Source organism: Dysidea avara, chromosome 10 (assembly GCF_963678975.1).
Source record: "Dysidea avara chromosome 10, odDysAvar1.4, whole genome shotgun sequence".
Taxonomy (NCBI): Eukaryota; Metazoa; Porifera; class Demospongiae; order Dictyoceratida; family Dysideidae; genus Dysidea; species Dysidea avara.
In genome coordinates, this window is record NC_089281.1 from 11,673,081 (window position 1) to 11,692,383 (window position 19,303).

General features: G+C 38.2%; 5 protein-coding genes across 10 annotated transcripts; 3 read left to right on the forward strand and 2 right to left on the reverse strand.

The window, feature by feature from the left end:
* The first annotated feature begins 4 nt into the window (after window positions 1-4).
* Window positions 5-8,996, forward strand: LOC136268008 (WD repeat-containing protein 27-like). Of its 5 annotated transcripts, none has more exons than XR_010706847.1 (24): window positions 5-212; window positions 270-417; window positions 1,482-1,612; window positions 1,668-1,781; window positions 2,359-2,410; window positions 2,708-2,778; window positions 3,105-3,237; window positions 3,471-3,657; window positions 4,091-4,194; window positions 4,242-4,336; window positions 4,387-4,467; window positions 4,725-4,777; window positions 4,844-5,015; window positions 5,068-5,144; window positions 5,186-5,277; window positions 5,640-5,732; window positions 6,598-6,764; window positions 6,810-6,946; window positions 7,003-7,100; window positions 7,418-7,539; window positions 8,138-8,235; window positions 8,290-8,388; window positions 8,618-8,713; window positions 8,857-8,996. XR_010706847.1 is itself a non-coding variant. In XM_066063231.1 (24 exons), exons 1-24 carry the CDS (start codon window positions 60-62, stop codon window positions 8,905-8,907), a joined length of 2,628 nt encoding a protein of 875 aa, XP_065919303.1. In that variant the 5' UTR covers window positions 5-59; the 3' UTR covers window positions 8,908-8,996. The 5 variants fall into 5 exon arrangements, 4 of the variants coding, with proteins under 4 accessions (XP_065919303.1, XP_065919304.1, XP_065919305.1 ...); XM_066063231.1 differs by having other exon boundaries at window positions 8,290-8,392; XM_066063232.1 differs by having other exon boundaries at window positions 5,189-5,277; window positions 8,290-8,392.
* On the reverse strand, window positions 8,924-10,827 carry LOC136268011 (GDP-fucose transporter 1-like). Its single transcript, XM_066063237.1, has 5 exons — window positions 10,665-10,827; window positions 10,541-10,601; window positions 10,121-10,261; window positions 9,753-9,869; window positions 8,924-9,655 (listed from the first exon to the last, which is right to left on the reverse strand). The coding sequence occupies exons 1-5, from the start codon at window positions 10,772-10,774 to the stop codon at window positions 8,993-8,995; spliced, it is 1,092 nt and encodes a 363-aa protein (XP_065919309.1). The 5' UTR covers window positions 10,775-10,827; the 3' UTR covers window positions 8,924-8,992.
* Window positions 10,828-10,845: 18 nt separating this feature from the next.
* LOC136268013 (tRNA 2'-phosphotransferase 1-like) lies at window positions 10,846-14,198 on the forward strand. The gene is made up of 8 exons (XM_066063239.1): window positions 10,846-11,020; window positions 11,084-11,174; window positions 11,535-11,711; window positions 13,534-13,625; window positions 13,699-13,771; window positions 13,821-13,877; window positions 13,927-14,034; window positions 14,090-14,198. The coding sequence occupies exons 1-8, from the start codon at window positions 10,970-10,972 to the stop codon at window positions 14,110-14,112; spliced, it is 672 nt and encodes a 223-aa protein (XP_065919311.1). The 5' UTR covers window positions 10,846-10,969; the 3' UTR covers window positions 14,113-14,198.
* On the reverse strand, window positions 14,193-14,741 carry LOC136236749 (large ribosomal subunit protein mL40-like). Its single transcript, XM_066026992.1, has one exon. The coding sequence runs from the start codon at window positions 14,739-14,741 to the stop codon at window positions 14,193-14,195; it is 549 nt and encodes a 182-aa protein (XP_065883064.1).
* Window positions 14,742-14,765: 24 nt separating this feature from the next.
* On the forward strand, window positions 14,766-18,890 carry LOC136268010 (transcriptional adapter 2-alpha-like). Of its 2 annotated transcripts, XM_066063236.1 has the most exons (17): window positions 14,766-14,895; window positions 14,959-14,996; window positions 15,044-15,103; window positions 15,160-15,210; window positions 15,297-15,385; window positions 15,736-15,820; window positions 16,821-16,884; window positions 16,932-16,975; window positions 17,029-17,059; window positions 17,121-17,200; window positions 17,255-17,326; window positions 18,166-18,242; window positions 18,298-18,338; window positions 18,384-18,421; window positions 18,469-18,545; window positions 18,643-18,765; window positions 18,809-18,890. In XM_066063236.1, the coding sequence occupies exons 1-17, from the start codon at window positions 14,819-14,821 to the stop codon at window positions 18,827-18,829; spliced, it is 1,068 nt and encodes a 355-aa protein (XP_065919308.1). In that variant the 5' UTR covers window positions 14,766-14,818; the 3' UTR covers window positions 18,830-18,890. The 2 variants fall into 2 exon arrangements, with proteins under 2 accessions (XP_065919308.1, XP_065919307.1); XM_066063235.1 differs by having other exon boundaries at window positions 18,643-18,890.
* Window positions 18,891-19,303: the final 413 nt, after the last annotated feature.

Below are 19,303 nucleotides of genomic sequence, written 5' to 3' on the forward strand. Positions count from 1 at the left end.
TATTTCTAATTGTTATTTAGAGGTGCCTATATAAGATTTTAATCGCAGATTTTTAATGGATGGAAGCATATCATATTGGAAAGTTGCGGACGTTACTCAGTTCTCATGTTCCGGTTGCATGCACTGTACACTGTGCAGACGTTCTGATAGCAACAGCGGGGTATTCGTGCAAGAATACAGTAGCTCTCTGGCATTTGCACGGTTGCAAAAGAGTAAGATAGCTTTTAATTCAATAGGTAAATTGTATTACGCGTGATTTTGTTTTGTAGCCAATAGAATTGAGTGGTCATGACACACCTCCAGCGTCAATAGTATTCAGCTCACGTGATGCAGGCTTTTCATTGTTGCTTTGTGCAGCATCTGACCATGCTCTCATTCTGTGGGATGTTGATAACTGCCTGAGGGGTAGTAAAACTGGTAAGTTCGTTAAGCACTAATCTTGCACAAAAAAAAATAGACCTTCATTTAGCTGCAGGAGCTGTGAAAAAGTGACTTATTAAAATATATAATTGGATAAGTAGTGTTGGTTGTAATGCTGCACTTAATATGAAGGAGCAATTTTCATTCTCTTCAAATGTAAGCAAGTACTGTATCTGGCTTAGTCCTTGAAATAGAGTTATGTGATTTGAAGCTAATACACGTCAAAAATGTGAATTGAATTGAATTGAATTGAATTGAATTTGGTTTTAAACTCCTATATTCGGCATAGCCGTTGTGAACATGTATATGAGCAGAAAGCCATGTTCATGACTATTGGGAGTGTCATGATCAACTTCCACTCAATATTGAAAACACACCTTGTTATTGTACTCATTGTATCACCTAGCATACACATAAGTACCTTTAAAATGTCCATACATTCTCTCTATAATGTCCAAGACATTGAAATACTCTGATAGAACAGGCAGCTACTCTAGGGACCATGGGATCTTTTGTAGCTACTTTGGACTTGAATTGTTTATATACTGTACATACTACAATTTGTCTGCTATCATCAGAGATGCATTAATACTAATCTGTATGCCTTGTCCTCTCCAGAGATACGTTTCAAGATTAGGATTTTCTTTGCAAGTTTTGAAGAAATATTTTGTCCGAACTGATGGAAATTGGTGACTTGCTGTATATGTGTAGCGGTGGATTGTGTCTGAACATTTTGGACAAACAATTCTTTATACTTGCTGGTAGAATATGCCAAAAACAAGGGAAAGGCTTTAAGTTTCATGTATGCAATGACAATCATGAAGTGCCAGTGGTCCACTAAAATTTGACACAATGCCAGTGTCTGCATACGTAGATAAAAATACCATGCCCCATCCACTTCTTGCATTTCATTTGTTTGAGGATAAGTGAACATATAATGTATCCACAGAATGTTATATGTAAAAATATTGTTTAAAAATATATACAGCTGTAGTGTGCACACCATACATTTGGTGCAGACTATTACATAACTATATGTGTCTTGTGTCCTGTTATTGTAGGTCATGATCCTGTGGGTCTGGTCATACCCATTGAGGGGCACACTGGTCCTGTCCAGTGTGTTTGCTTCAGTGTAGACTGTTACTATGTGTTGGTGTGTGTTGGATGTTTTGGTCTGATATATCGTGTTAAGGTGAGCATGTGTACGCATGTGTCAACAGTTCCCCCATCATGTAGTACATATACAGGATGGCAGGTTGGATACAACAATTAGTGGACACACTGACTCCATCACATGTGCAATATTTACACCTCATCACCATGACAATGTAATTACTGCAGCTGAGGACAGGACTTTTATGGTATGACTAGCAGTGTTGGGAGTAACGCGCTACTTATGTAACGCGTTACGTAATATTATTACTTTTGTGGTAACAAAGTAATATAACGAAATACGCTATAAAAACAGGTAATATAACGCAAGCTACTTTACTTACAAATGTAACGCGTTACCTAAGTAATATAGTTATTGTAACGAGTCTAATATTACGTAATATTATTACTACAAGTAACGAAGTTACTAATCTCGTTAGTTATCCTCTGAGTAATGCCTAGCCACAGCGAAGTAACAAGGCCTACTGAATGACGCTTATTCACCAGCTTCTTACTTATAACCAAAATTTGCATATTGTCCAACAGCGCAATCATGTCACGTGATAAGGTGGTAGTTTCACACGTGACAGCTTAAGGCTGTGGACACAAAGTAATATAATATGTAATATTATTACAGTTACTTTATTTTATGGGTAATATGTAACTGTAACTAAATAGTTCAGTTGCAAGTAATATGTAATATGTAACTAGTTACTTTTACAAAGTAACTTGCCCAACACTGATGACTAGGCACCCTGTGTGTGTGTGTCATGTCTTCTCTTCCAGATATGGGATATCTCTAGCTCAATACTTGTGTACCAGTCTTCAATAATATCTGGTCAGTTTCCGTATGTTACATCATTGTGTATACACATAAAATAAAGTTTCCTGCTCAAAGAAACAACAACAAATAGGAATTTTGAACCTGGAACCTTGCAATTATGAAGCCAGTGCTCTACCACTTAACTAAGATCACACGCATGCATGCACTCACGCATGCACTCACGCACACACGCACACCAAAAATTATCCATGATGTACTCTTAAATACTCTAATAGAGCAGTCAACTAATAGAACAGTCAATTATTACTGGTCAATAACAAATCTATTAACATTTCATTATATGATTCACAGCTCACTCCTTTATCAGTATTACAGTGAACTCATCCACTGGGAATATCATACTGGGATCAGCAGATGGAAGGGTAAGTAGCTAACAGTCAATTATTGTAGATCTAGTAAATACTAATTAGTGTCTGTGCTGTCCTTCAATTTTAAGGGATAAATATAGATTTTGTATTGCAAGAGTTATGGGTCTATGCTATGAATGCTGGTGAAGTTAAGGATTACACATTTTACTGATGGCACTAGAGCCCATTGTGAAGTCCCTGAGGTCTGTCACAAATTATAATGTTGGGGGTATGTGAAACCGATGGGTCTACATCCCTCATTAAAATCACTTCCAATGGAATTTTCATCTTGTTATGTCATGTGACTGTCTCATTGACTTACCTTGTTATTCATTCACCAGTTGCGTGTATATGAGATGGACAATGGACATTACCAGTGTCTTCATGAGATGGACTTGGCTGGTAAACTGGTTAAGCTAAGAGCAGAGAAAGTTCTGAATGATGAACTGATGAAGCAAACCCACAAATGTATGAGTGAGTCTTCAAATTATTAAAATGATTTGAGTATACCATAAATGTGCCTGATTTTAGTGGTGATTTTAAGTTGGGAGTTGGCTATTGTTTGCCTATGTCACCACACACTGTTTATGTGTGAAAGTTTCAGTAGTACAGTGATGGTATTGACTTTGCTAAACATTATACTTTTTGAAGGCCTTGACCTAAATTCTTAAATACATACAGCGTTACCAGTGTTTGTTTCCTTCCAGCCAGTGTAATAGATACTAACAAAGTGAGACAACCTTCTCTCACTCTTGAGATGGTAAAGCATTCTTTATCAGTGGAACAAGGAGCAGCCATTTTGTCTCTTTACTGCCAACCAGCAGTCAGGGCTGACACAGAAGATGATGATACCATCACATTTATTACACCTACTGCTTCTCAGTTGCAGCTCCAGTAAATACGTATTGTGTGTGTAGTGTAATTGCAATTCTTCTGATATTATGTTGTGTTGTAATAAAAAAAATTATTTGAAGAGGTAATTGCTGAGTAATTGTTTGGTTCAAACTAATTACAGTGGAACCTCAGTTATCCGAACCCCTTGGGACCAGGGGTGGTCTATAAGTCTGAAAAGTCCGTATCTCTGAAACTGTATTAACAACTCAGCATTACCAACTACCCTAATAGAACACTCACTACTCTAATAGAGCAGTCATTTCCGTAGTTCGGTTAACTGAGAATCCAGATAAGTGGGGTCCGGATAACTGAGGTTCCACTGTATAATATAAAATAGTAACATTTGAGTCTATAGTGCTATTTGAGTGCATACTTTTGCATCCATAGAAATATCTTGTAGCCAGCATTATGTAAATTACTTCTTTTACTGAAGGAAAGCTCTCAAGTCATCTTCACACATTTGGGTCTCCATGCACCAATCTGTAGCAGTAGTTAACCTGGATACAATGGAGATCATTGCCAGCTGGAACCTACAAGGTTGTGACAACATAATATACTCGTATGCATCTCCATCACCACTACAGATCCTATTCTTTGTATTAATGATATTGAACACACTCACTGTATTGTTCCCATCTCTTACGAGAGTTGTTTCTGTTGGAATCCAGTAGCTAAGGAGGTAAGTGTTGTTTTTGCTGTTGTGCTGATGGTTTAATTGACTGTTGTTAGGTGATTTGTGTTAGTGGAGCTTTTGCACAAGGATGTGTGTCTGTGTTAAGCTTTAAACGACTATCAGAAACCTTGAGTAAAGTAAGTGAGTACGTGTGTCTACCAGTGTGTCTACCAGTGTGTCTACCAGCTGTATAAGTGTTAACTGGGGGAGCAAATACCAAATGTCTATGCTGTACATAACAGGTTAGGTCCAGAGGGACTTTGTGCGTTCACACCTTCACGACAGACATGTCTTCCTGTGGGGTACTAGTCTTGTCCCAAGGAGGATTTGCCTGCACCAACCCTTAACACTTGAGTGTTGCATGTGCTTGCATTTACTCTAGTATTTATTGCAGAAAGAGGAAGATGCAATATCTAGGGATGGAGGCAGATTGTCAGTCACTGCTAGGTGAGTCATAGATCTTATGGTCATGAATTTGTGTCTATCAGCAACTGCATAATGCTATCCTCATAGTGTCCCACTATGTGCTGAGTCTCCATTAAGAGCTGAGCTAGTTCCTAAAGAAAGCAAACCAGTTAAGAAGATGACAGCTCCCGGGCATACTAACAAAAAGCAACACAGAGTACATGATCGACCACTGACGTTTCATACTAAAATAAAATCATCAGGATACACAGCTCAATCAAGGAATGTACCAAAACTATTCTTTAAGCATTTTAATATTTTTTTGATACCACAGGCACAAAATGTTTGTTCCAGACACTACTGGTGTCAAGCATAAACCCATCCAGAGGTCACTGACTGCTACACACTGGTATGTCACTATACATGTCATGGTGATATCATGTTGTGTAGTAGTGTGTCGTACCCAACTGATGGAGGTGTGCCCAACACACTATATCACACTACTACATTGTCTGCTCCAATCAACCAAATGACATTTTCAGGTGTGCATCATATAAGTGTTTTTGTAAAGTTTGGTGATGTACACAGTTTTGTGAATGTGTTGTATGTATTATTACAGAGTCGGTTGTAAGACTTGACTGCTCTATTAAAGTATTTGTGTATACTTGTGCCATACAATTCAAATGCTCCTATTGTATAAGTAATGGCATGCCTTGCACAATCAGAAGACTTGCTGAATTAGTTAATAGTTCCGGTATCAGCCATGACCACACACCTTTCCATTCAAGGTCGAACTGATGAACAATTGTTAAATCTAACTATACTGTATACACAGAGATATAATACATTATATTACTCTACATATCTGATGCATCTATTAGTTAGTTGGTTTGTTTCTCAACAGGTGATGGGCAGAGTCTGTCTTGTGGAACTGTGGACAAATTGGCTCATATTTTGACCATGCCACCAAGTTCATCCAAGTCAAAAGCCTTTTCTGGTATGGACCGTCTGATCAATACATACACACACACACACACACACACACACACACACACACACACACACACACACACACACACACACACACACACACACACACACACACACACATACACACACACACACACACACACACACACACACACACACAAACACACATTTCAGGGGCAGATCTATAAAGGCTTCTTAACATTAGACTTTTAAAATTATAGACTGTGAATTGACAAAACCTACAACAACCCGTGACTGAATTTGACAAAATAACACAGCAAAGCTTTGTTAGTAAGATACGGTGATTTCAAGTAATCATAGTGTTGTAACTTCATTGTGTGCAAATAAAAGTCACGCCAAATATTCATCTAGTGAGTGTATAAGTTTTTGATGTCTAGAAAATATGCCCTTTTTGGGTAGCTTTTTGCATTTTATGGGAATGTAGATCCACAGATCCAATTTGGGCTATCCATGGACCCTCATTGCACTCAAATCACTCCCAAGTGAAGATTAACAAGACTGGCCACCAGCTCACACCATTCCAACAAAGTCATGACCAATGAATGGCACCAAACTTCCACTTGTGGCTTTCCCAGGGTCTAAGAAAAGTTGCCACAGAAACCAGACTAGTCTATTGGGCCATAGATATTAGCTAGAATATGTATGATTAGGCCAGCAACCCATTTCTAGTAAAACATGCATTTGGTTTTTATGCATTATATGCTCCAACATAAACATTGTATTTAACTTTAAAGTTATATCACATAAGTTCAAACAACCTGTTTTTCGCAGTCCCTCTCTCCCTCCCCCCATACACACACAAACATACACACACACACACACACACAAACATACACATTGACACACTTCAGGTCATGGTGGTAGTGTCACATCAGTTAACTGGAGTGAGGACAGTCAGTGGCTAATGACCTGCTCAACTGACAAAACTGCTCGTGTGTGGACTAACGGACGGAAGGACCCCATCCTTCTCATTAACACAGTCCAACATAACTTCATCAGTGACCAAGAAAGAGATAAAGTGTGTCATTAACTTGTGTGCACATTTTAACATGATTCTTCGTAGAGTAATGTTCCATTCAACAAGGACATCAACCATGCACAGTTTTTCTACATGGACAAATTCATTTTGCTAACATCAGCAAACTCATTGTATTTGTACAAGTACAACATTGACCTTAGCAAACCAGATGAGATACAGAGGTGTGTACCTACATTGAAATGTGTTGCTTTGGATGCTCAAAACTCTGTATTTGCAGGTACATTTCTAATAACAAGTACAAGCTAGTGAAAGAATTTCCTGTTGAACAGACACAAAGCATTACAGCAATGTCTGCTATCAACGACTTCTTTTCCTGTATCCTTTTGAGTGCTTAAAACATGATGATTAGACGATGATTGTAGGACCAACTTTTGTAGGTGAATTTTACTGTTACAGATGTAAGGATTTATGAGAAGCATTTTCTGTGTATGTTCTTAAGTTAGAAAATCCTTTTTGAGAACATTAAAGGTTTCCTGTTATCTTCCTTTCTGCTTCAGATACTCAATAGTTGTCAAAAGAGTAACAGTGTGAAGATTCTGACCACCTGAATTTGCAGGCCTTAGTCCTCATGGCTCTATATGGAGATATAGCACTTAGTTTGTTCTCTGGTTGCTTATTCTTAACTTCACCAGATCTTGTGTTGTTGGGTTGTTCAAACAAAACACTTCATGTTTATGATATGAATATTGGAAAGTGTGTGACTGTTTTCAACGATATCCATGCTAGACAGCCACACATCACCAGACAAAACAAGGTTACTGTATATTAGGGGGAGTAATGTGACCATTCATTTGTTATTCATATTAAACCCTTCAGTTGTTATATTAGTCACTTGTAGAGTTGCAACGATACAGTGTGTAGACGTATCAATATATTGCCTCTGGTGTATCACGATACAGCAATATATTGCACAATACAAAGTGGAGTCTAAGCAATGGTGTTTTTTTTTGTTTTGTTTTTTAAGAGAAATAAGCATTACATACTATTCAGTTTAACCACAATGTACAATAATTTGATTGTCAGCCATGTTAACAAGCTACGATGTGATGATATATCACGATACGCGATATATCGATATGGTTTGACTTTGTATCGATACAGCGACATTGTCTTAGAACAATATGATTATGCAATATATCGTTGCATCTCTAGTCACTTGTGGTTGGCTGTCCATATTGTCTACTATCTTTTATATAGTGTAACATCTGAAAGGTCATTGTGTAATAAGGCTACTTCTTAACTAGCCAACTTCCCCCTCTTCCTATGTGTCAGGGCCTGGTTCACAGGTTTCATAGCATCATACTATAAAGTACTGTATGAGAATTGTAGTGTACACACAATATAATTTCTAGGGATCAAAGTACACTACCCTACCAAGTGACACTCATGATCTATTCTTGACCAGTGCAGTAGCTGATGGTATTAAATTATGGGATCTGAGAACACATCGGTACGTCCAGCAGCAATTCTAGTTGTTGTCATAGCTAAGAAATGTCTCCATTAGGTGTGTGAAACGTTATGCAACTCACACCTGCTATTCCCATCCTCTTGGGGCTAGCTTCAGTCCTTGTGGTCAGTATGTTGCCAGTGGGTCTGAGAACAAGTGTGTAAGTGTTGTAAGAGTCTGATATGTATCTGTTGTCCTTTCCTTGTATGTGGTAATAGCTAAATTGTTTTTGCAGTGTCACTAAATTGTGTAGTACTGAATTTTGTAGATGACTAAAGTTTCAAGTTTCCTGTCATCCAATACGTTTTATTATTTTAATTCATAGAAAATTTTGCCAAAGTCTTACTACATAGTACACCTATTATTGTTCACTCACTCTCTACAGGCTTATTTGTATGACATCAAGTCATCATGTACACACAAGCTAACGGGTCATAGGGAAGTGGTGTCAGATGTGGCTTTCCACCCTGCTCGACCACTGGTACGTTGTTTTGTGATGATGTGGTGGAACCTCTTCTTCCAAATTAAGGGGAAATCTTTACAATCCCAACTAATGAGGATGTTCTACTGTATAATCCCCCATCCTGATAACTCTTACAATTACATGCTGTTCTGTCAATGTAGCTGGCCACTGCAAGTTTAAGTGGAGACATAAAGTACTTTAAGCCGCCATAACTGACAACTCATGACATTACTTTTGTAGTCAATGAATATTTAATAATATACATGAGTAAATACCACAAAATTATTGTCTAAGATTTTAACTATCTTGTTTAGGTTGTGACGGAATTGGTTGCATCTCAACTGGACTACTGTTGGCAGCAGCAGCCAGTTTCTCTTTTTGTGATTCTTCCATTTCCTTCATCTTCACAAAAGTGTAAGCTGTTGATCCACCTAATACCATAGCATTGCTGCCCCACCATAGAAATGACTTCACTTCTCCACTGACGATTATTGCGATAATGGTTTGAGCACACGCCTTGGCCGTGCCGCTGACATTATGAGTCAATGGGCTTGTGACCTTAATCTGTAGTCCTGAAACATAGCCAATAGCTATACCAAACACACCCGCACTAACAATCATGACCCAGAAGAATGGCATAGCCCAATGTGGGAATTCTAGTAGTAACTGAACCTCACCAAACAGTACACACAGTACGGCTAATAGCAGGGTAGCATTGAGATTATTGTAAAGTTGCAGCCTCCATAGATTACCATCCACAGCTGGGAGTACCTTCTTGGTAAATATGGCATTGAGGGATACACACAGACTTGCCAGAACTCCAAACACCACTCCAGCTATCGACAGATCAACTGACTTCCCTTCTTGATCAATTCCCAGCATAAACCCACCAACAATGACTGCACAACAAATGATAGTCCTGAATGAGATGTACTGTTGTAGTACAGTATAGGAGAATATCTGTGTAGTACCAAAATTACACAAAAGGTATTCAAGCCATTGAAATGTAAGAACACTTAAAAGTAATGTACCATATGACTTCACGACTTATACTTACCACATTGAAAACTGTAGTTAGTGACCGACCAACATTGTAGAATGCCACCCCAAGGTATTTGAGCGTGAGGTTGTTGAACGTTATCATACTGACAAACACCAACGACAAAGGAAACACCTGAAAGTAGAGATAAACAACAAGGATCTTCCTTAGCTGGTCACCTTTAAATGAGGCAAAAAATTAATCCTACTAGGCAGCATAGTGTTGAGTGGCCAGACTAGTTTTCCTTACACATGCACACATACAAAAAATAACTGTCTGGCCACCACTCTCGTAAAAGCTGAGCATATTAACAAGATAATTACTCTAAGGTGACTGGATTACATCATAGAAATGGTTGCTGTGGTAAGGTATACATTCAAACTCACTTTCATTGCCACCGAAATGTCAACACGAGCTGGTGGGAAGATGCCTGCAGCTGGTAACTTGTCCCCAATGAACCCAAGCAAGACACAAATGATGACGGAAATGACACACTGTGACAGTGTAATGAACAATGGAGCATCAAGCTGTAGGGAAATACACAGCACTTAACAACAGATGGTGTTGGTATTATAACATTTCTGGGCAATAAAGTATTGGTATTGAAGTCAGAGGAAACTACACCAAGTTTAAACAAGCCATTTAACTGATAATACACACGCATACCCAGTATCCATGTTAACATTAAAGTTGATAACGTTTAACACTTTAATATTACAATATATATATAAATATTACAATATATATATATACACACAAAAAGTATGGACACGAGCAATATTATAATATTACTATTGCAAAAATACCTTTAGATCTTCACTGCTCAATAGATACTTATTAATGAAGACCATTGAAATTGAGATGAGCCTTGCAAAAGAGCGCGCATAACGTACACGTTGTTAATAGCATACAATAGTGTACCATGCTTACCAATAGGCTGATATCACGGTAGTTATTTTTATCCATTGAGTTACGAGGCTAGACTGAGCCTTATCTTCAGATTGATTCATCTTCCTAACCTGCCTGCTGAATCCTCTCATTCACCTAGCAATAAAACCCACAATCAACCCGTCTTGTCACAAAAAAATCATGCAAATTATCCGCGTATTTCTCCGTATACTAAAATTGCACCATAATTGCTGGTTCTGTGCTTGGCCTGGCGCACGTATAATTAGTCAGCATAATTATTGCTAATACAACTTTCTACATACTCACACAAGAACTCACAAAGCTGGATGGCAAGCGGGCGCTCTTCTGCAAGCTCAAAGGACCACAGAAAGGGAAGAGTAAGTAACAGGCCCCACGGCAACGTGTTGCAAAGAATATGATTACATCTTTCCCACGCATAGAGAGAGGATCCTCCTGACGTGAAACTGTCCAAGTCTCTTTCCTACGTTTGTCGGCATGGGGCTGTGAAGCTTGGCATCCAAATGGACTCAGGTAGTAATAATGCAATCAAAATGCACTGTATTGAGAACTGTAACTGTACTGTTGGGATATATGAGACACTTAACTTAAAAGTATTGCTATGACCTGAGACTGCAAGTATGGGATCCCATACTACTTAGAGTCTGAGTAAAAGTACAAAGACTCGATAGTCAGTTTTATACTGACTATCGACTAAACAGTTCCTAAGTTTACACTTGTAAATCCAACCGACTTTGTGGTTGACTTCTAATCACCATTTATGGTGTTATGAAGTAATATTACCCCCCTTTTCTTAAATCCGCAGGAATAATCCCACTGAAGCTAATGAACCCATAATTGGTACTGTCTTGCACATACTCTTATGTCCACCAGGTGGTTTTATTGATGTTGATGATCTTTTACGGTTGCCAATGTTTAAGGATTACAAGATGGAGGACATTCAGCGTGTGGTATCCAACAACTCCAAGCAAAGATTTGCACTCAAACAAGAACCGGACTCTCAGAAGACTTTCATACGGGCTAACCAGGGACACACAGTTGAAGTGGAAGGTAAGATAATACAAATGAACTGTCAAGTAGTAGTTGACTGTTCATACTATAGTGCACATGTTTCACACTAGTGTCATGTAGTGTACAGAAACAACCCCTAACATGTAGTGAATGTGGTGATGAAGGTGTATGTTCTATTAGAGTAGTTTAGTGGAGTATGACATAATTAAAGATTGTTATCTCTGTGGAGGCTTAATGAGGCTGCTGCTATCTGATAAGATAAAAACCTGTGGTGGGTGGTTGTTTACTATTGATCAAGCAAATCGGTGGAAGGATTTTATTATTTGGTACAAGAATGGACATCACTGGCATTGATAGGATAGATGAAGACAACTAGTGTAGTATTGCTGCTAATAAGCTCAAGAGAATTTTAAACTTTAAACTCAAGAGAATTTTAAACTTTATCTGCTCCTGTTTGCTTTTTTATTTATTCACTAGTAGATATAGTATGACTGAATCTCTTTGTCAGTAGTGTAGTTCATGTTCCATCACTTCCCTCTCTGAATACCTGACTGCCTTATTAGAGTGTCTCAATTTTTTCCAAGTTAAGGTTCAGATCAGCACAGTGCTCCCTCGATGATCTGAACCTCTATTATCCGAACACTTGGTTATCTGCTCTATTAGTATTTTGTCTAAGATATATGTTTTATTAGAGTATTTGAACAGGGCTCTGTATATAAAATGGATGGACTTTACTTTTTGATTGTCTGAACATGTCTTGGTCCCCCTTGGGTCAGATAATCAAGGAAGCACTGTACTATTAAATTAATTAGCTAAATTGATGTTGGTTATTATGTGAAGAACTATTCTACTTAATGTGCATGATGGATCACTAATTTGGAAAGCCTGTAGTCTCAATTACTTAAATGACTGTTTAATTTAAAGCTACACTGTACTTAATTGACATAATTAAGCCTTATCCCAAATGACATCATGGATTGCAAATCGACGATCTACTTGGGGACTCATGCGTAAGTTCTAATGGGATCAACCAGGTATGGTTATAAAATGACTTTTCTAATACCGGGTTAGAATTTTCAGCTAGTTTCCAAGTTGACTAGAAATATTATTTTTCTTTGTTGTAATAACCATACCTGGTAGTTTCACATCAATCTTCTAATCTTGATTGCCATTGGTAACAGTACTCAAAAATATAAGAATTCCCTAACTGGATATGAAGTCATTTGGAATAAGGATTATAGTAGTTCATGCATACACCACTTGTTTTGTGACATAACTAACATGGGTGCACAACAGAGATGTGTAGAGGACACTTGTGTAAAAACAGATGCTAGCTATTACAAAACACTTGTAGCAAACTTACAGATCCCTTATCAGCAGAAATTCTGCGCTTGCAAATTAATGCATGCCAAATGACATTCACACAAATTGCCTTGGTAATACTCTTATATTTGAATTAAAGGGTCATCATCTGATGTAACCAGCAAGTTACGTTTACTGTAATTGAATTCCTTTGAATCTGAATGTATTTCACCAGACCTTATGTTTTGCGAAGAGGTGGGCAGTACCAGACCACTCTACAAGATGCCATTTGTAATGCTTATTCCATTTTCTTTGACCTCCCTACTGCAATGACATTTAATTGACCCATGCCTTTATGAGCTGTTTGTAACAGCTAACCTGTGAAAGGTGTTGTGCAATGTAGTGGTTAAATTGGAGTGACCAGTAAACATGTGAACTGGATTTGATCCCTGCTTAGAGCTTTCTCTTTTTTTTACACTTTGTCCTACACACCATTGATAGACCTAGTACTATGAAAGAGCTTTCAATGTCACTTAATTCTTGCATGGCGTTGGTTTAGAGTTGGACCTCCAGCCTATCACATCACCATCAGAAGCTCCTACAGTTGTACATGGAACATACAAGAGAGCGTGGGACTCCATTAAACTACAAGTATGTCATCTCTGTGTTGTAAAACTATAGCTATGGAGTTTACTTCTGTGGAAAACTTTATCCTTCTCATTAGGGACTGAGTAAAATGAAACGTAACCACATCCATTTTGCTCCAGACATCCCAGGTGGAAATGAGGTTATCAGTGGTAAGTATGGTGGCATCATTTTAGCATCTGTTTAGTATTACCTTTTAAGGAATGAGACACAATTGTCAGATATTAATATTTATTGATCTAAAAAAAGCATTAGAGGGTGAGCACACTTTTCAGTGGCTACAGTTAATTTGTGTGATGTCTTGCAGATGGATTGAGCTTTTATCGTTCAGCAAACAATGTTATCCTTAGCCCAGGAAATAGTGAGGGAATCATATTACCAAAGTACTTTGCACAAGTACGGGAACTACCTTCAGGTAAGCAGAAGTTTTATAAAAGACTTGTGTAAATAACTTATACATTTCCTTATAGGCAAAGTGTTGCTTCAAAATTAGGGCCACAACTGGAATTTTATCAACACATTTTTATATTGTATATTGTATTCCTAATATTATTTATTATTTTAATACAAAAACTACGTATCTGCTACAGCCTCCTCTGGAGGAATATAGTTACCCATGGGTGGAGTTTCTGTTGGTCCTTTAGCTGAAAACGTTAACATAGTTGGCTCAGGTTCCAATGCTTGTTCGTAAAGTGTTTGTGATACTTTTTTCAGCTCTCTCATGGCCTTGTCTCTACACCTCATCATTCCTTGTAATTGCTGTAGTTGTTGTTTGTGTTGTGAGATCAATCCCCTACTCCACTGTTTGAGTAGTAAAGTTCTACGCACTTCCTCCTCCTTACTTACAACTGAAGGGTTCCTCTTTCTGGCTGGATTCAATAACTCTGGGTCTAGAGGTTCCCCAATAACGCCTATCTTCATGGCAACAAACTGCATCTCTTTCTGAGCTTCTGCCTCTTTTATTCTCCTTTTCTGCATTTCTTTTTCCCTGTCCCTCAACTTAGCCTTCTGCATCATCAGCTGTTTGCTCTTACTTTTGGGCCCTTTTTTCACAGTCCGCACTGGTACAAGTAAAGTGGTACTGTGTACAGCAGGTCGGAGACGAGGGAACATGCAAGCCATTAATACTCGGTTGGCTGCTAGCTGATTATTCCAAATAGAGCACTCCAATTTTATCTTATTCGAGCAGCGTGCTACACATGGCAGAAGACACGTGGGGACTAGAAGACGAAGCGAATCTTTTAGACGCCATATCTGACTGTGGATACGGAAACTGGTAAGTTATATTAGTTCCTGTCCAGTAATATCAAACTGGATCGCTTCATTGTGCCTACGACAGGACTGCAATAAGCTGTCGAGTGAATAAGCGTCCTAACGGTTAGTGTAACTTATTACTCAGGCGGTTTGTATTGTATTGTGTGTAGCCTGCAAACATCACTACGAGAGTTGTTTCATAAGAAACCCTATATATGAGGGACTACCAGGTTTGTTGTGTTAAGTTGTATTGCATGCAGTACACGTGATATGTTGTGTGTTCCAGTTTTACCACTCAGAAGTACTCCTTACCATCGATCACCAGTAACTTTGAAATGTAAGGAGGTACTTACAGATAGTTGTATTCTGTAATTATATGTACACCTGAATTCGTGTGAAAACATAACCTATGTGATCTATTAGCATCTGATAATCCTCCCCGGCCAACACCGAACTCACACCACGCTTTATCACTAGCTAGCTACTGGCCAGCCAGAGGAGAATTCTCTGTGGTAAGTATATAGTATTATAGTGACCTTGCGTGGTCAGTTTACTCTTCATCATACATATGGTAGCACTGTGTAGTAGTGATCATGAAGGTTTGGGCTTTCCTGCCTAGAAAAATCCCCCAAAACCAGCCTCACAATACCTTCATGAAAGCTTGGCAGTATTGGGTAGACAAATTAAACCCAAATGTGCCGTACAAGTAATCCCAAACACCTAACAGGTTTCTATTTTCTGAATTTCTACTAAGATGGCTCGAGATGTGCCTTTTGCCAACTGCAGCAGCTGCACGTATAGCTCAGAAACCAAAGATTGGAATTGCTGAATGTATGGTTTTATTTCAATCATTTTGTTCTAGGAGTGGGATGACACAGCAGTGTGTGAATCAGATTTTTTGGCCAAGTTAAGTTTTGATGCTGATGATGATGACCAGTTAATGAGAGGTAATGCTACTATATGGAATGATCAATTTGACTGTTATTGGCTATAGCAAAGAGTATATAATGGGGAGGGTGAGTGTCGAACTGTGCTATAGGCTGTGAATAATGAGCTCGTAAAGTAGCCAGCATACCTTTGTTGCTTCTCGTAAACCTGACCACCATTGATTGTTCAGAGTTACTACCTTAAAAGTTTTGATGGGTGGTCCGCATGGAATTACAATGGCATCTAGACGTGTCACTTTCGCTAGCAGAACTGTCAAGACAGGGGATGGCGACCATGATGAAATCTCTCAACCCTCAATATTTGCTTTCCAGGTTAGTCTTTCTCTATGTACGGCAATTCCTCTGCGTGATGTGCCATACTTTTCTTAAGTACACCATTCTTTCTCTCATACAGAGTGTGCCCACTGCGCTCATAATTAGTCACTATCAACACAAATCACCAAGTTGTTTGAACAATGGATGCCATAGGACTTTATGGGCTCATTTTTCACAGCGTATAGTGCAGTTCAACACTTTCCCTCCCCCATTATCTATAACTAACTGTGAATTACTAAGGAAGTTGGGTCAGCTTAACACGAGCATGCTGTACTAGTTGAGTGTTACAGTAGTTTTGTGCTTTCCACCCCTCTTTGTATTACCAAGAGTAAATTACATTGAACTGAAATGATACAGCCATGTATTGTTAGTATTTTAAATTCCCATCTGTGTTTATGATTGAGTACTCATGAAAACTAGCTTCTTGTAGTCATACCCATGTAGTTACAAACTCTTTCAAGTAACAGAAATAACGCAGGATTCAGCAATAAGATTAGGACTTAAAACTTAAGTACTCTTTGACACATTTGTACCAGTGCGTATATATATGATATACATGTATTTGTTCATGGGAAGTTCAATTTTTGTTGAATTTATTGCACTATATAACTTTGCTTATTAAAGGGAATTTATATGAGCACTAAATGATTCTCTATGTCATGATTCTTCATTGTATTCTGTGCAGCATTGAAATTTCAAGTGGTTGACGTGTATCGTCGGTTACTGCTGGAGAGGAAATTCAAACGACGGTAATTACTTTTTAGTCATGGACCGCGTTATCGTAAGTACACTATAGAATTATCAGAGACTATGGACTGTTATCACCACGGAAACAAACTGGTTAGTTTCTTTATGTGCCTGTGCATTTATCTACTCGGGTGGTGATGACACAGGTGTGGGAAAGTCTAAATTGAAAAGGAATCAGTAAGTTTATCTACATGTTTATATTATTTCCTGGTAAAACAACACAACTTCATTTTTTCAGATATATTCACAAATGTTTGATACCTTTTATGAGGTTGGTAACTCCAGAAGAAGCTGAGAAGATGTTACAGAGTTTGTTTTGTGAGCTATCTGTTGTTCCTTACAGCAATTCTAGTTAACACATTGTTCTATCAGATGAGGCCAACCTTCGTGATGACATTGTGAAACTGCAAAATTATCGTCTAGAAGGAATTACTTCAGTAGTAGGTAATAAAGTGATATTATATACAGATATAGGGTTGAAGACATATCTGTATAGCTAACCCACACTTAAGCCACCATACCAAATTAATTTTATGTTCTGTCTAACCTCAAGAATGATAAGGCATGTCACATCTGTTGATTGTGGTATACATTTCAGAAACACTGACCTGAGTAATAGACTCCAGGATGACAAGCAGTTTACATTTTGCTTCACTACCTAAGGAATGGGGCATGGCCAGAAAGAACTCAAAGATTTGGCATAGTAGCAAGCCAATTCAAACCTTGTGTGTGCCCTTTAAAGTAGCAGCTAGGCAAGTAGTTAATTGACAAGTGAAGCAATGTTCACAGATAACAAAGAATAGGGGTAGCTAAATGGTGCTGCTCGGTGACAATTGGCTACCACATTCCAATGTCACAGTTGATGGCTCTATATAGAGCATAAGATCGAAGGGTAGCTATGATAACATTTCCATATAGTCTAGGTACTGCTTATAATAACTGTGGATAGGTTTGACAGTGCATTCTATTTGCCATGCCATAACTCTCAGGTGTTTTGTCCTATCTTCCACCAACACCAAGTAAAAACAATCACATTCCTTTGGGTTTTATATCATTGGAACGTATGGTAGCATTTGTGAGTAAGTGTCATTCAAAACTACTATTGAGAAAGAAATTGCTGTAATGATGTACTCCAAGTGCAGCAGTTCCTTCTTATCTGCTCACTTAATGGCTTCACTGCACAGGGGGTCTATTGTAATGGTCAAGATAGTTTAATAGAACAGTCATCACTCTAATAAAACAGTCAGGTACTCAGTTGACCTACAACTATTGGTATCCATTAGGGGCTGATTTGTATGAGACATTAAGCCACCAGAGGATGCAAGACATAGATAATGAAAAGAGGAGACCAAGCAAAGAGGTAGGAAGAGTTTGGTACTGTCTATGTCCTACCTTACAGATCACCTTTTGTGTAGGAGTTGCTGTTTTGCTATATGTTGAAGCAGAATGGAATGAAGTAAGGAACTTTTTTTTGTTGACTTGATTTTGATAGTGTGTTTAGTTTAGATGAAATGGAAACAATAACTGTTTACAAAAACAGTAAGGAGAATATTTCTTGGGTCGGGTGTAAGAATGTTATGTTACAGAAGAAAAACCATTGCCACAATTTTTTGATATCACTGGAGCACTAGGTATAGAAAAGTTGGACAAAGAAGAGAAAGAGGTTTGTGTAGCGTGTGCATGTACACACACCACACCACACCATACCACACTACAGACTCAAAAGCTTATACTAAAATAATTTATGTTTATAAATTTAGTTGTGTTCTACTATTCGACTCATGCCGGAAACGTATCTTTCAAGCAAGTCAGTACTGCTCTCAGAATGTATCAAGAGAAATGGACTCCGACTACTTGATGCCAGGAAGCAACTAAAAATTGACGTAAACAAAACCAGAAAGATTTATGATCATCTATTACATATAGGAGAAGTTTGGCAGCCTATAAACAATTAATATATTATGTATTATGTATATTTGTAAGTATTTTATAACTGAGACTCAATTCAGATATTTGTCATGGATGAATACTTTATTGCAGGGAGTATGTCAAGCGATGTTTCTGACTGTACCTTAAGATGTTTTGACCAGTTGAGTGAAACTGCAAACCTCCTTTAAGTAATAAGGGAAAATAAACACAAGCCATGAAAATGAAAGCTAAAGGCACACTGTTTTCATGGTGTCCCTTTGATGAAATCAAAAGGTAGTTTTAAGTTGTTTGACTTCCAAGGTGGCTTGTAGGTAGTTTTGCGTGGCCAGACTGCTTTTTTTTTCATTTTCCTGACCAAATGAAAAAGAAGAAAAGCGGTCTGGCCACACGAGACTATAGCTTGTAGGCAGTGTAGCTACCCTACCAGCACACAATACACAACATAAATTTAGATACTTGTAGGACTAGTTTATCTGACATGGCTAGTCCGAT